The 16,535-nt window shown below is 43.9% G+C and overlaps 2 protein-coding genes across 2 annotated transcripts in view; both read right to left on the bottom strand.

Moving 5' to 3' along the window:
- Positions 1-16,535, bottom strand: part of LOC117669252 (membrane-spanning 4-domains subfamily A member 15-like) — a 51,942-nt gene that overhangs the window by 12,916 nt on the left and 22,491 nt on the right. The gene's annotated exons all lie outside the window — the stretch shown is intronic.
- LOC148112399 (membrane-spanning 4-domains subfamily A member 4A-like) lies at positions 1,465-13,966 on the bottom strand. The gene is made up of 7 exons (XM_087876559.1): positions 13,867-13,966; positions 10,564-10,722; positions 9,113-9,229; positions 7,825-7,881; positions 4,959-5,114; positions 3,111-3,230; positions 1,465-2,389 (listed from the first exon to the last, which is right to left on the bottom strand). Exons 2-7 carry the CDS (start codon positions 10,669-10,671, stop codon positions 2,309-2,311), a joined length of 639 nt encoding a protein of 212 aa, XP_087732685.1. The 5' UTR covers positions 10,672-10,722; positions 13,867-13,966; the 3' UTR covers positions 1,465-2,308.

Below are 16,535 nucleotides of genomic sequence, written 5' to 3'. Positions count from 1 at the left end.
TGTTGTTATTTTATTTTATTATTTTATTTTTAATATATATAATATATATATATATTAAAAAATATAAGACCGGGTCTTATTATCGGGGAAACACAGTATAATGTACACTGAAGATGGCATTTAATTTCATTGTACGAGGTGCAATGACAATAAAATAAAAAAACTTTACATCATCCGCAAAAAGAGTGCAATTGCGTTTAAGTTGATCGTATAAATTGTTGATATAGAGCAAAAAAAAAAAATATGCGTAGGACCTAAAATGCTGCCTTGTGGAACACCACGGTTAACCGATGCAGGATTAGACAGCGAGTTCCCTATTTTGACTTTCTGCAGTCTGTTAGACAGGAAAGCAGCAATCCACTTGTGCAAAGAAATGCCCTAAGAGTTTTAAAATATCTTTTAAAGTCTTCCAAACTCTCCTTTGCTGCAAAGCACGAGGGCCAGCAAAATGAGAACAGAGAGAGAGCATCCCAAACAATATTATCTGATCTGAATTTTTTTTTTTTTTTTTCATGGAGACCTTTCTGCTTCTTCCCCTTTGAATGTCTGGGCATTGAATACTCCGGTATACAGGAAGTCCTCAATTTACAACAGTTCATTTAGTGACTGTTCGACGTTACAATGGGGTTGGAAAAAAAGGGACTTATGACCAGTGGTGGGTTGCCCCCAGTTCGCACTGGTTCTATAGAACCGGTAGTAAATCTGGCAGGAAGCTCCGCCCACCGACCCCGATGTCATCAAAATGCTTCTGCGCATGTGCAGAAGAGTGCGCGGCCCCGTTGTGAACCAGTAGTAAAGGTAAGTAGAACCCACCGCTGGGCGTTTCACCCATCCGGAATCAGAAAGGTGGTGGTGGTTCCAGTTCTTTCCACTTCTCCTCCTACCCAGACCTTCCTACCCAGACCCGCAGGATGGTCACTCATTGCTGTCTGGAAGCAGATTGGACTTTTCTCCATCGCCAAATTCAGAAGGTCTTCCTCGCCTCCTTCCCAAGTCCCACTTTGGCTTCCATTGATGGCTTTCACAAGCCTTGATCTTTGTCACTGCAGACACTTCGCAGCATCTGGATATCTTTTTAGAATAGAATAGAATAGAATAGAATAGAATAGAATAGAATAGAATAGAATAGAATAGAATAGAATAGAATAGAATAGAATAGAATAGAATAACAGAGTTGGAAGGGACCTTGGAGGTCTTCTAGTTCAACCCCCGGTCAGGCAGAAAACCCTACACCACTTCAGACAAATGGTTATCCAACATCTTCTTAAAAACTTCCAGTGTTGGAGCATTCACAACTTCTGGAGGCGAGTTGTTCCACTGAGCAATTGTTTTTGAACCTTCCAAACTCTCCTTTGCTGCAAAGCGCGAGGGCCAGCAAAATGAGAGAGGAGAGAGTACCCAAAGAATGAAACACACAATCCTCTTTATTTCTGTGGAATTTAAAGAAAATGAAAACAGCCATAACGAGTTCAGCAAGTTTATTGGTCTGGAGTGCACTCGTGCCTCAAATAATGGGTGAGATGGATTGGCAGAAGGCAGCCTGATGGAAAGTCGAGTGGCAGGAAGCAAGTTTGTCTTCTGATGTATACATTTATAGCCTGTCTTCATTATTTTTATCAATAATTTAAGGCAGCGAAGGTAGCTAATATTCCTTCCTCTTCCTGTTTTCCCCACCACAACAAAGTGAGTTGGGCCGAGGGAGGGGCTGGCCTAAAGTCACCCAGTTGGCTTTTCTTTATAAGGTGGGATGAGAACTCAGCGTCTCCTGGTTTCTAGCCTGGTATTTCAACCACTAGAACAAATTGGCTAAGAATGTAAATTATGGCTATAAATTTGGCTCTTTATATTTCATGGGACTATATATGGCTGCCGAGGCTTTTGTTTGTACAATTCCCAGGGAGAGACGGTTACATCCCACAAATCAATTTCTGGAATGGGTTCCAAGCATTGGATGGTTGCTAAGCTCTGTTGAGGTGAGCTTTGGACTTTGCCTGGTCTGTGATACGACCGTTATAATGGGGAAAGGGTAGTTTATCCATAACATGCTGTATAAACCCACCAACGGTGCATTTTCCAACAGCAAAGCTTAACTTGGTACAGGTGCCAACCATCACATACGGAAATATTTTAACCAGCAACAAAGAACATTCGCATTCCCAAGACCTTTTACGTGGTGCCTTGCTTAGCCCATTCAATATTTCTATGTTCCCCTGGATGAAAAGTTCCATGTAATTCCTTTAAAAGCTTAAGGCTTCAATTTTGCAGGAGCCGATACACTCCAGAATAGTTGCCATGAAGGAAAAGCAACTCAGGGGGACTCTGGCTCTTTGCAGTCGATGGCTGTATGGTCAGCACTGGCAGGAGGCGCATTCTGATAAATGACCACAACCTAAAGAAACATATAATGAGATTTTAAGCCACTTGTTTGCATGCATTTCTCATTCTATACCTTAGAATGGAAATTCTCAGCTTGCCAACGGCCTGTTGAATGCTTCTGTCTCTCCTTGTTTCAAATAAGGATCTGAAGCACTTTTGATTCCATTCCCAAGAGGCATCTGGATTCTCCGTAGAATCCTGGAGCATAAAGACATCACTGCCTCTCTTTAAAGCAGCTGCATCCTTTTCTGGTTTTGCATGGCTGGCGCTGCCTCCCAAGTCCCAATATTTTATACGCTCTCACACATTTCTGGGATTCTACCTGAAGTGTTGCCTGGACCGTGTGTAGATTAGGTGGTACTTATTTTCATTTTTTTATTATCATTATCAAACTCATTTGCTGTCCATCTTGCGGTTCGAGGCAACTCTGAGCACGTCTCAGTTGGGTGGTGAGAACATTACCCCCTTCCCTGCCAATTAAAGATGAAGGTTGGGTGCACTGAGATGTGAATGGTGGTTTGTTTCCTTTAGGTTTATCGTAATATGAGAATCAACCACCACTATTTATAACTCAGGATTTGCAACATAGCATAATGTGTGAAGCCAAATTTTTGTTTTGTTTCTTTTACATCACACTTAGTACAATGTATGAACTAGAACCTAAGTTTACTGGCAAGCCATGTTTCTGAATATGTTTCCTTTGATAAGCTAACCTCCTTCCTTTGGAATCTTACCGTTTCAGTGAAGGCATTTCGGCAAAGCATCTTACAGCCAAAAGACGCAAGAGAGATGGTGATGCAAAACTCCAGGACGTTGAACGCAGTAAGAACAGCCAAAATTCCATTAATTATGTACTATCAATGAAGCAGAAAAGTAACAAATCCATTTTTATAAATAGAGATAGGCATAAAGGTAAAAGATAAAGGTTCCCCTCATACATATGTGCTAGTCGTTCCTGACTCTAGGGGGCGGTGCTCATCTCCGTTTCAAAGCCGAAGAGCCAGCGCTGTCCAAAGACGTCTCCGTGGTCATGTGGCCGGCATGACTCAATACCAAAGGCGCACGGAACGCTGTTACCTTCCCACCAAAGGTGGTCCTTATTTTTCTACTTGCATTTTTTAAGTGCTTTCGAACTGCTAGGTTGGCAGAAGCTGGGAAAAGTAATGGGAGCTCACCCATTACACTGCACTAGGGATTCAAACCGCTGAACTGCCAACCTTTCGATCGGCAACCTCAGCGTCTTAGCCACTGAGCCACCATGTCCCACAGAGATAGACATATTTATCTCCAATTCTAGAGGAAGGAAAATGGCCTGGATGAGATATGCAGGCTCTGTCTTGCCTGGTGAAAAAGGAGGATGACATTTTGGGTTGTTTTTTTTTTAAAGTCAAGAGCACTGAGATAATGTATAAAAGTATCTCAGGCCAACACCTTCCTAACCGAGGGCGGTATAAGAAGGGGGAGGAGGGACAGTCCAATCAACATTGCAAGATTCTATTATTACAGCCATTTCAATAAAATTAGTAGTAGCTTTCCTGCAGAGATGGTTTCCTGGTCTGTTCTACCTGATGGGGCAGACTAATGCCCATTGGGTAGCATAGCTATCACCTAGTCAAGATGGGACCCAGTTCCAACCATCAAGTTTGGTCACAGTCTACACAACAAAAACTGAAAACCACACTTTTGGGGGGGGGAGTTAACATTTGGTCAAAAAAATGGACACAACAGTGCAATAAAAGCTCTGGTCAGATTTTCCTATGTCCCACATAAAAATCTGGCAAAACTTTGGGTGCACTGATACAGCTGCCATTTCCATGCTTGGCCATGCCTTGAAGACACTTCTCTTGAAGCTGTCTTGAAAAGATCGAGGGAAAGAAAATTAGAGCAGGCCAAACTCTTAAAACCCCAAGACAACATTTCTACCCCTCAACTCTATGAGTTAAAACTCTGTTTGAGATAGACTTTTGACCAGGGGTGAAATCTAAAATTTGTTACTACCAGTTCTGTGAGTGTGGCTTGGTGGTGGTGGTGGGTAATGTGACTGGGTGGACTTGGTTAAGAGGTTGCAGAAAAAAATGCTTTTAGAAGCCTCTGATGATCAGGCAACTCAGCTGGGATCGCCGGAGGCTTTTAAATTCATTTTTTTTCCCTACAACTTCTTCGGCCGAAGAGGTTGTAAAAAAATGCTTTTAAAAGCCTCTGATAATCCCAGCTGAGGCGCGTGATCATCAGAGGCTTTTTTTTTTTTTTTTTACTTTTAAAAGCATTTTTTCGGCCGAAGCGGTTGTAGAAAAAATGCTTTTAAAAGTAAAAAAAAAAAAAGCCTCTGATGATCGCCCGGCTCAGATGGGCATGGGCATGGGGGGGGGGGGGGGCGCACAGGGATTTTTGCTACCGGTTCTCCGAACCACCCGCTGCCATCACTACCGGATCGGGAGATCCGATCCGAACCGGGAGCAACCCTGCTTTTGACACCACCATGTCCTCGAAAGATTTGCATGTCCATCTAAAGGTCACCATTTGCCTTCTCTGCCTTATTGAAGCCAACTTTTTAGATGAATTCTGAAAGGTCACAGACTTACAATCGTTTCATGACACTTTTCCTCAGATTCGCCTACATGTTCGTTGCAAAAGTTAAAAAAACGATACTCGTTAATTGTGATTGTGAGACCCAGGAATATGATGCCGATACCAGCTATTGCTGCACTTATCACATTCATTGCCAGCGTGCCTTGCACCTAGGAGGGATAAAATAAATTAATAAACATATAAAAACAGGTACACACACCAAGAAATTCAGCTGGCTTTGAATTCTGAATTTGCTTTAGACAGAAAAGGGGAGACTTTTACTCTCTCCATCAGGGGTGGCACACTCAAGGCCTGCGGGCGAGATCCAGCCCACGGAGTGCTTCGATCTGGACCATGGGGCCACCCTGGAAATAGCAAAGGACTGGCCTACAGTCCCTCTGCCAGCGAAAACAGAGCTCGGGAGGGCCATGCGCGGTCCTCCCAGTCACTGCGTTTTTTGTATTTACCAGCTGAGCTCATTATTTCTGGACTATCAGACTTTCCGTAGCTTGCCAACTTCTTATCAGTAAGCTACATATATCCGTATTCCTTCACATCTTTTCCTTTTGTTCTCTTGCCAGAAAAGTCCGGCTGCTGAGAAGCAGCTGGCACGAACTTTATTTTCAAAATGTAACAATTAATTTTCTTAGTTAGTGAGGTGTTTTATTTTCTTTATAACAAATAAATGAGTTTTCTTAGAAAAAATATCTTCGGGTTTTGTTTTCTTAAAGTATACTTGCAAGGAAGAGCCTTGATAGTACAGTGGTCTACACACCCTGTTATTAACACAGCTGCCTGCAATTTACTGCTGGTTCAAATCTCTCCAAGGCTCAAGGTTGACTCAGCCTTCCATCCTTTCTAAGGTAGGTGAAATGAGGACCCAGTTTGTGGGGGCAATAAACTGGCTTTGTATAAATATACAAAAGTATGAAGGCTATTGCTTAACGCACTGTAAACTGCCCTGAGTCTCCAGAGAAGGGCGGGATATAAATCAAATTTTTTTTTTTAAAAAAAGGAAAGGTCTCGATCCACCCCTCGTAATCAGGTGCGATTATCCCAAAAGCAGAATGGGATTAATCAACGCCCTGACACTCCCAGGCTCTGTTTTTGGCTGAGACGCCCTCCTGCAGCACTGTGCCAGCAAAAGCAGAGCTTGGGAGGGCTGTATGTTTTGGTGGCACAACACTGCAGGAGGCCGTCGCAGCTGAAAACAGAGCCTGGGAAGGGTGCCCCCAACACGAGTGATATTGAGCTGGCCACGCTCACCCCAGCCTCCAAGGTCAAACACAATCCTGATGTGGCCCTCAATGAAATCGAGTTTGACACCCCTGCTCTACATCCTCAGGAATGGCTGAATTCCTTCTTGTCCTTTTTGAGTAGTGCAATTTGGAGACTCTCATTTGCATGCCAGATGGACTACTATGGAGAAGAGTTTCAAGGTGTTTCCTTCTGTGGAAGCAACTGCCTCTGACGCTGGAGGGGAGGGGGTCTTGAATGCTCTTCTACAACCTTTTTCACGTATCTGGTTCTTCCTGTCACTTTGATGTACCTGTTTGGGAAGGGGAAGGGGAGGGATTGGGCTGGGGGCCATCTGTTTTGTCTCAGCTCAGAAGGAGCCTGAGAAAAACTTCTTATCACCTTCTCAGTTCTGAGTTTTCACAACAACTTTGCACCTATGGATGGGCTCTACCTCAGACTGGACCTAGGGGAGGGGTTTTCTGCAACATTTAATCTAACGGTTTTTCAGCAGGAACTTCAGAGCCTGCCTTGCTTTCCTTGCTATCACTTTCTCGCCATAAAAGTTCCTTTTGAAATGATGCCTGTTTGAAGAGTTCTGCTTTCTTGAGGAGAGAGGAGAGGCAAGTCCTTACAGCCTCATCCAATCAGAATATTCAATTCAGAGACTGAGACAAGCAACCTCTTTGCCAAAAGCTGGCATAAAATGACCCACAAAATACGTGGAGCAGTGGTGAAATGTAAAATTTGTTACTACCGGTTCTGTGGGCGTGGCCTGGGGAGGTAATGTGACTGGGTGGGTGTGGCCAACTTTTCTTTTTTTTACTTTTAAAATCATTTTTTCTACAACCTCTTCGGCCGAAGAGGTTGTAAAAAAATGTTTTAAAAAGGCTCTGACGATCCCAGCTGAGTTGCCTGATGGTCAGAGGCTTCTGTTTTCTTTTAAAAGCTTTTGTTTTTTTGTTTTTTTGTTTTGTTTTGTTTTTTTGCTTTTAAAAGAAAAAAAGCCTCTGACGATCAGGCAACTCAGCTGGGATCGTCAGAGCCTTTTAAAAACATTTTTTCTACAACTTCTTTGGCCGAAGAGGTTGTTAAAAAAATGCTTTTAAAAGGCTCTGACGATCCCAGCTGAGCCGCGCGATCCTCAGAGGCTTTTTTTTTTTTACATTTAAAAGCATTTTTTAGGCCGAAGAAAAAATGCTTTTAAAACTAAAAAAAAAAAAAGCCTCTGATGATCGCGCAGCTCAGCTGGGTATGGGGGATGGGCAGAGATTTTTGCTACTGGTTCTCCAAACCACCCATCGCCATCGCTACCGGATCGGGCGATCCAGTCCGAACCGGGAGCATTTCACCCCTGACCTGGAGGTTCCAAAAAGGGAACTCAAGGCAAGTATTTGGAGCGGAGAAGGTCTTAAGCAACAAGGCAGAATCATTATGATGCTCCATTTGATGTTAGTGATTCAGGAACATCAGAAATCCACCAAGCTCCTGTTTGACCACCCAATGGGTTGTAGCAATCCAGAGCTTCAGATGAGAGGCTTTTTCAACCTTTCCTGAAGAAGATGGAGATCATGGCCAGGATCCCAGAAATTGAGAGTTTCCGATTAAGCCATGTCATTCACTTATGTCAAATGGGTTAGTTACCAGAGGGATCTTGGGATTCCGAGCAGCTGCCACAGCTAAGGATCCAGAGATGATGTACTGGAAGAGAAGGAAAAGCAAGTGAGCCACAGTGGCTCTATCCCTAGAGAAAAATATAGACCCAGAATCTCTCTCCCACCTTAAATGGTTGCCTACTGTCACTGCTTATTGTGCTCGGATTATCTGTTGTGCTGAACCTCAGTCAACGTTCCATATTCCATCTGAAGATGCAGCTGGTTTGAAGCCATTAAAGAAAGGAGCTACAACATTCAGAGGCTATTTGTGTAGCTCTGCACTAGCATTCAATTTCCCCCATTTTGTTATGGCAAGGACACAGCTCTGCAGACGCTGTGAACAACTCTCAGACTCAGGATTCGAGTTGAATGAAACCACGAGGAAGGGCAGCCATAAATGGCAACTGATACTCAGAATGATTATGTGGGCAGTCCTCACTTACCCACCGAAATTGAGATGGGCAACTTGGTGCAGTTATGAAGTGTTACGTGATGTGACTGTGCTGACTTATACCGAGAGAGGTCCAGGTGAAGTAATGAAGCAAATCAAACGAGGCATTTGAAGCAGAAATTCCCATGAAGGTGACTTTCAACCTCCTGCCGGCTTCCCCATTGACTTAAAATGCCAGAAGCCGATTGTTCAAATGGTGATCTCATGACCACAGGATGCTACAGCCACTGTAAAATGCACACCAGGTGCCAAACGACCAAATCATGATCATGGGGACCTTGGAGGTATTATGATGGCCAGACATTTGAAAATGGGTCCGTCCCCCATCCCCCCTTATTGTAATTTGGAACAACGGCTGAATGAACTAGGAATGAGGAAAGAGAGACCGTGAAGTTACTTCCGTTAATGTTTGCAATCTCTTAGTTCAGCGGTTTTCTGAAATTTTCTGAGATTGGGAGAACAGACATCAGCCACAAAATGAGACTAGCCAAGCTGGTAAACTATAGCACCCTTCAGCTAAGGCCAGTTTGCCTTGAGGTTACTATGCAGTGGTGGGTTGCTCCCAGTTCTGTCCAGTTCTTTAGAACCGGTAGTAAAAATGGTAGGAGGCTCCACCCACCCAACCCCCAGATGTCATAATTGATGATCTGCACATGCGCAGAAGCGCGCACACACGCGCAAGGGAAGCAAGTATGTGCGTGTGCTCCCGTAGCAAACCAGTAGTAAAGCTAAGTAGAACCCACCCCCGCTACTACCGGTATGATATGCACCAGAATCCCTGGTTGTGCTATTGACTTTTTTTAAATACACCATTATGTAAAATTACCAAGATTCCACTCCAGTAAGGCATCTTTATATAAACATACTCCATGAAACTATCACTGATTACACTGAGCAGGATCCCCAAAATAATTCCTATGATTCCTATGAAGATCTGTGTGATCTGGAAAGAGAAAAATAAAAAGAAATCACAAGATCAGTGATGGTCAGGAGTGAGGAACCAACAAAACTCCCAATGTCTCTGAACGACAACTCCCAGCATCTCTTGGCACTGGTTTAGATCACCAGCCTCTGGAGAACCTATTTCTTTCTTCATGTCACCTTAGCAACTGCCCAGTAGGAGGCACTATCCAATCAGTTTCCTCCTTGTTGGCACTCTTCAGGCATAGGCATGTTTATGTTCATATGTCCCATATATATAGGAAAGATTTTGAAAAAGGATGATAAAAACTAAGAAAAGGATTTTTTTTTGTTTTTATTTTTCTAGGCCTCATGTACAGCCCTCAAGACCAACTTCCCTTAAGGGGGAGGGGGTTATATAGTTCTTAGATGTTACATTAGCTGGCCAATAAAACAAATCATCATCATCATTTAACGACCCCGTAATCCCTTGCAGGATGGAGTCTGGGCAACTGAATGGAGCTAGCAGAATGTTTTAATGGCCGAATGCCTTTCCTGTCGCCAATGCGGAGCTTTCTTCAATAGATATATTCTCATTGTGCCCAGCGATACCTAGGATCGAACTCACAGCCTCCTAATTGTGAGGCGAGAGCTCCACCTCTAGGCCATCACACCTGTTCTGACCTAGGCTCCCTTAATAAGCAGGAGGCAGGAATTACTGGCAAAACCTCTTCTATTTACACGACCGTGAATTACCTTCATTCACAGTCAGCAAAGTTTGCCCAAACAGTTTTTCAAAGGAATATTTCTCAACTCACCTTATCTCGTTTGGCAAGCTGCCATGTAACTTGTTTCCAACCGCAGTACAAGACAAAACTTGGAACAGAGTCTCTCAGAGTCACGGAATGAACGAATTATTTCCTGCAAAAACCCACTCCCTCTTTTCTCCTCTTTTATTTCCTATGGGAGGGGCCAATCACCTCCAAGGTGTGGCTTTTACTCCAGAGTCGACCCTGCTTTCTGAGTGGTTCTTGTCTTCTGGCAGCTCTGCGCATGCGCGGACTGGGAACAGGCTCCAGCAGTTCCTCTACCTCGCTGCTGTCTACCTCCTTCTCTGCCTCTGACCTCATCCAAGCTTTCCCCACCTCCCAGGACTGGCCAAAATTCCTCCCCAACCTCCCCACTGTTCAACTCTTCTGCCAGCTCTGCTGGCCACCGGCGGGCCACAACAGGACCACTCTTGACCAATAAAACAAATGGATGAAGAATTTTCATATGTACACAACAAAGAATCTTCATGGTCCGATTGCAACAGAATAGGGGAGCCGGGGATTTCCAAAACGCAAGGACCATCATTCTATTTCTCTCCATACTCACCCCCAGAGCCAGAGGTTCACCCTGATAAAACTTCTTCAGTGCGACTGGAAGATCCGTCTGAGTGGTGGAAGACAGGGAGCCTGGGCCCTGGTCTAGAGGGGAATCCATGCTGGGCTTTGCAAGAAGGGAGGCTCCTTTAGGCCAGCAAATCCAACAATGCTGGGGACCATAGAAAGGAAGGGAAAAGAGAGAGACTGTCGAAAAGTCACGATCCCCACCTTTTAATTTCCCATCCCTCAGTAGTTAGGTTCTGCACCAGGAAGCTTATAAGGAATGCCCTTTACAGCACTTTTTACCAGTGGTGGAATTCAATTTTTTTGACTATCAGTTCTGTGGGCATGGCTTGGTGGGCATGGCAGGGCAAGGATACTGCAAAATCTCCATTCCCTTCCCACTCCAGGTGAAGGATACCACAAATTTTCCATTCCCTCCCCACTTCCGGGGGAAGGATATTGCAAAATCCCCATTCCCATCCCACTCCAGGGGAAGAATACCGCAAAATCTCCGTTCCCTCCCCACTCCTGGGGGAAGGATACTGCAAAAGGTCGACTCAGCCTTCCATCCTTTCTAAGGTGGGTAAATTGAGGACCCAGTTTGTGGGGGCAATAAGCTGACTTTGTATAAAATATACAAAAGTATGAAGGCTATTGCTTAACGCATTGTAAGCCGCCCTGAGTCTCCGGAGAAGGGCGGCATATAAATCAATAATAATAATAATTTTTAAAAATTAAAAAAAATCTCCATTCCCACCCCACTCTGGGGCCAGCCAGAGGTGGTATTTGCTGATTCTCCGAGCTACTCAAAATTTCCACTACCGGTTCTCTAGAACCTGTCAGAACCTGCCGAATAGCACCCCTGCTTTTTACTTTTAAATTTATCCTTCAGTTGCAGGTACCTATGGGAGCAGACAGTGGATTAGTGGTTACATTTTCCTAGAGTGAAAATAAAGTTATTCTGGGAATTTTGCCTGCAGGGAGAATCTCATGTCTTTGGGAGAAGAGCAAAGAGAGGCTCTTCCATATATGACCAAAAAAATGACAAGATGGGCTCCAAGCATGAGTCCGAATGCTCGGAAGAGTAAAATCTCTGGTCCCAGTGACCGACCCAAATTCGATTGGACAAGAAAACTGTTCATGTCTGAACCTCCAACAAGATTAAACAAATAATCTTGCGTTTCAGGAGCTCTATAGGGAGTTGTGGGTCTAACTGAATGGAGGTTAGGAGCCACTGGGGAGGACAAGACACATTACAAAGAGACAATCTTGCAGATCAGTTTCATCCATCCATTTCACAAAGTTAGTCTCTGCTGTTTGAAACCAATTTAGTGTTCGGTAAAAGCATCCCTCATAGGTTGAACATTGGGCGCTATCTAACAAAATGAAATTCAATGGTGAAAAAAATAAGGTTCAACATTTAGGCAAGAGAAACAAAATGCACAATAGTAGTAACTGTGAGAGGGACAGTCATTTAGATATGAGCCAGCCATGTGCTGCAGCTGCCATAAAAGCCAATGCAGTTCTGGGCTGCATAAACAGAGAGATAGAATCAAGATCATATGAAGGGTTAATACGACTTTATAATGCCTTGGTAAGGCCACACTTGGAATACTGCATCCAGTTTTGGTCACCACGATGTAAAAAGATGTGGAGACTCTAGAAAGAGTGTAGGAAAGAGCAACAAAGATGACTAGGGGAACTGGAAGCTAAAATATACGAAGATGTTTGCAGGAACTGGGTATGTCTAGTTTAATGAAAAGAAGGACTAGGGGAGACTTGATAGCAGTCTTCCAATATCTCAGGGGCTGCCACAAAGAAGAGGGAGTCAAGCTGTTCTCCAAAGCACCTGAGGGCAGGACAAGAAGCAATGGGTGGAAACTAATCAAGGAGAGAAGCAACCTAGAACTAAGGAGACATTTCCTGACAGTGAGAACAATTAATCTGTGGAACAGCTTGTCTCCAGAGGTTGTGAATGCTCTAACATTGGAAATTTTTAAGAAGATGTTGGGTAACCATTTGTCTGAAGTGGTGTAGGGTTTCCTGTCTAGGCAGGGAGTTGGACTAGAAGACCTCCAAGGTCCCTTCCAACTCTGCTATACTATTCCTACGGTTTCTCGCACAGACCAAGATTTAAAAGCCATGTTTGGTTGGTAGATAGCAATTCGATCCATACGGCAATTCAATCTTTTATTAAGGGCCAAACACATTTTAATAGGGGGGGGGTGGAAGAGAGAACACCCTATTTTCATAAAAGAACAAATCTAGGAAGTCTAGAAAAAAACAGCTTTACCCGGAACAGATTCTCTAGAGCAGGGGTCTCCAACCTTGGCCACTTGAAGCCTGGAGGACTTCAGCTCCCAGAATTCCCCAGCCAGCTTTTGCTTTTGCTGCCTGGGGAATTCTGGGAGTTGAAGTCCTCCAGGCTTCAAGTGGCCAAAGTTGGAGACCCCTGCTCTATAGCCTTGATGATACCTTCAAACAACAACATCTGCTTATCAGGTCTTTGGGAAGGATTTGGCATAAAAATGCCAAATCCAATGCTTTAAACATCCGGCTGACTGTGCGACCAACGTTATGGAGAAGAAATAGGCTATAAGACAACAGGTCGTATTACCGATGCCAAATTCCTGCTGATGGGTAAGCAGAGAGTCCAACAATTCATTGGGTCAAGTATGGCGCAGCCCAGCCGGTACCCCGTTTTTATTTATTTATTTATTCCTCTCACCCTCCTAAAAGTAGCTTGCTCCCCTTTTTGGCAACTCCCCCAAGACTTTCTCCACCTTTGAGTCAACACTTCAGAGCTTGAATCTCCCCAATCCTGAACCCCCCACCCGTCCTCACCCCTCCTCCCGCCGGACAGATCGGCGCTCCGGAGAGCTTTTATTCGATTCGCGCAAGGCATCCAAACCCCGTTACTTCATTCATTTGCTTTCGTGGGCGCAGGATCCATTGATTGAACCCAAAAAACCCGAATGGAGTTGGAAACGCGCAGATTCTAAGGTGGGGGGGGAGGGGGAAGCAAAAAAAACCCGTCCATCTGAAATAATTTACAAAAGTTACTACATTGCTTGGATTCAACCGCTGGGTTTAGGAATCGGGTGGGCTAAGCGTGAACAGTCACCCCGAAGCAGTAACAGTAACAGAGTTGGAAGGGACCTTGGAGGTCATCTAGTCCAACCCCCCCGCAGAGTAGGAGAAGGGAGAAGGGGGAGCGAACCGGCTGAGGTTGACCTATTCGGCTTGGCACGCTCCAAACTCTTGTTCTCCCTAGTGTTGCCCGCCGGGGAAGGACAAGGTAACGACTCACCTAGTCGGAGTTCCGTCGGAAGGGTAGCGTCCCTGCTCCTTTCTTCTTCTTCTTCCTCAGAGTTGGGCGAGGGACTCATTGGTTGCGAGGAAGCAGAGCGGATTCTTCTGTGACGCCGAAGTTCAAAGAGGTCTCTGTCCTTCCTCTTCTCTTCTTCGAAAACCCATTTTCGCTTCCTCAGCCGAGAGCCTTTGAGGGAATAGCGAAGGGCTTGCACGAGCCTAATCTTTGCAGCTACAAGACCCATCCCGACATCTGAGCATCTTTTTAAAGCCTTCCAAACGTTTGTAAACTTTTGTTCTGTAAAGAGCAAGGGAGCGTGTTGGGGACTTTTGTAGCGTGTAAAAAATGTCAAATCAAATTTTTAAAACAGAGAAATTTAATAGAATAACAGAATTGGATGGGACCTTGGAGGTCTTCTAGTCCAACCCCCTGATTAGGCAGGAAACCCTACACCATTTCAGACAATTGGTTATCCAACATCTTCTTAAAAACTTCCAGTGTTGGAGCATTCACAACTTCAGGAGGCAAGTCCTTTCACTGATTAATTGTTCTGACCGTCAGGAAATTTTTCCTTAGTTCTAGGTTGCTTCTCTCCTTGATTAGTTTCCACCCATTGCTTCTTGTCCTGCCCTCAAATGCTTTGGAGAACAGCTTGACTCCCTCTTCTTTGTGGCAGCCCCTGAAATATTGGAACACTGCTATCATGTCTCCCCATGTCCTTCTTTTCATTAAACTAGACATACCCAGTTCCTGCAACCGTTCTTCATATGTTTTAGTCTCCAGTTCCCTAATTACCTTTGTTGCTCTTCTATGCACTCTTTCTAGAGTCTTAGATGGAAAGAGAGAAAAACATTTTTTTAAAAAAAATTTGATTTATATGCCGCCCTTCTCCGGAGACTCCGGGCGGCTTACAATGTGTTAAGCAATAGCCTTCATACTTTTGTATATTTATACAAAGTCAGCTTATTGCCCCCACAAACTGAGTCCTCAATTTACCTATCTTAGAAAGGATGATGGAAGGCTGAGTCAACCTTGAGCCTGGTGGGATTCGAACTTACAGTAATTGCAGACAGCTGATGTTAATCACAATGCTATCAGTCTGCTGAGCCACCAGGTATACCAAAGGTATCCCAAGCAATTATGTCTGATCTGAATTTTTTTTAAAAAAAAAATAGACTTTTCTGCTTCATCTCCTTTCAATGTCTGGGGGCAGAGTGGTCCTTGTCCAAATTTATCAGAAAGTGAGCATTTCCTCTGCCTGAGTACAGCGAAGCAAATAAAGGGATGATCTGACCAAATATACACAAGCCGAATCCAGAGGGAAGGAGGAGCACTTTGAAATCAGGCATTGGTTCCAAAATCCCAACGTGGATGTTTGCTGCTTTCCAGTGTAGGAAACATTATCTTAAAGATGGCACTTGAGGCTTCTCTCATTTGAAGGGGCATTCAAGACAATCCCACGTTTTATCAACTGCCCTATTGTGCTGTTCCTGGATGGTCTTCAGAAGTGCCAAGTAAGGGATAAAGAAATGTGACCCATTGCCTTCGAGTTCTAAGCAAGCCTTGTTTTAGGCTCATGCAGTACAATATTATGGATAAAATTCAGAAAGGCCTGGTGGCTCAGCAGACTGATAGCACTGTGATTAACACCAGCTGTCTGCAATTACTGTAAGTTCGAATCTCACCAAGGCTCAAGGTTGACTCAGCCTTCCATCCTTTCTAAGCTAGGTAAAATGAGGACCCAGTTTGTGGGGGCAATAAACTGACTTTGTATAAATATACAAAAGTATGAAGGCTATTGCTTAAAGCATTGTAAGCCGCCCTGAGTCTCCGGAGAAGGGCGGCATATAAATCAAAAATTTTTTTAAAAAAATGTACTTTTGGGATACATAGGAATGTTAATGTGGTGCCTTTAAAGCAGCTGTGTTTTTTTTCTCAGGATTATTGTGCAATTCTGGGAAAAGACATGGCTGCTTTAAAAATGAGAGATAAGAGTCATAGTTTTCACTTACATATTCCAAAACATATTTTTGGGAATTAAACTGAAATCATTGCACAGCCCTGCTTGATATTATTCCCTTACCCATCCCTGCCTTCCCTCCTTCCATTTGGTAAAACAAATGGTTCAGATTTTGTTGTCCAGACAGAGAGAACTTTATAAAGTTCTTTCCAGCGTCAGAGATTTCAACAGGAATCTCCATTTTGCCAGGCCTCTTTCCCAGCTCTTGATCTCAAAGATTGCCAATCGTTTTAGAGAACAAGAAATGCTCACAAAACTGATTTTGTGTGTGTGTGTGTGTACTGTGATTTGGCTGTCTTTGCATGACAACGAATACAGGATTTCCTGCTTAAAAAACAAAATTTAGGCAGAAATCAGTTATGTTATTCCCACTTCCCCTTTAGAAAAGCAGAAGGGGAAAATGACTGGGTGAGTTCAAATGAGAGAAGCCTCAAGTGCCATCTTTAAGCTAATGATTCCTAAACTGGGAAGCAGCAAACATCCACGTTGGGATTTTGGAACCAATGCCTGATTTCAAAGTGCTCCTTCTTCCCTCTGGGTTCAGCTTGTGTATATTTGGTCAGATCATCCCTTTATTTGCTTAGCTGTACTCAGGAGGAGGAAATGCTCACTTTCTGATAAATTTGTACAAGGACCACCCTGTCCC

This window comes from Pantherophis guttatus, chromosome 10 (genome assembly GCF_059756535.1).
Source record: "Pantherophis guttatus breed Tessera chromosome 10, ASM5975653v1, whole genome shotgun sequence".
Classification (NCBI taxonomy): Eukaryota; Metazoa; Chordata; class Lepidosauria; order Squamata; family Colubridae; genus Pantherophis; species Pantherophis guttatus.
This window is presented reverse-complemented; position numbering and strand designations above follow the sequence as displayed.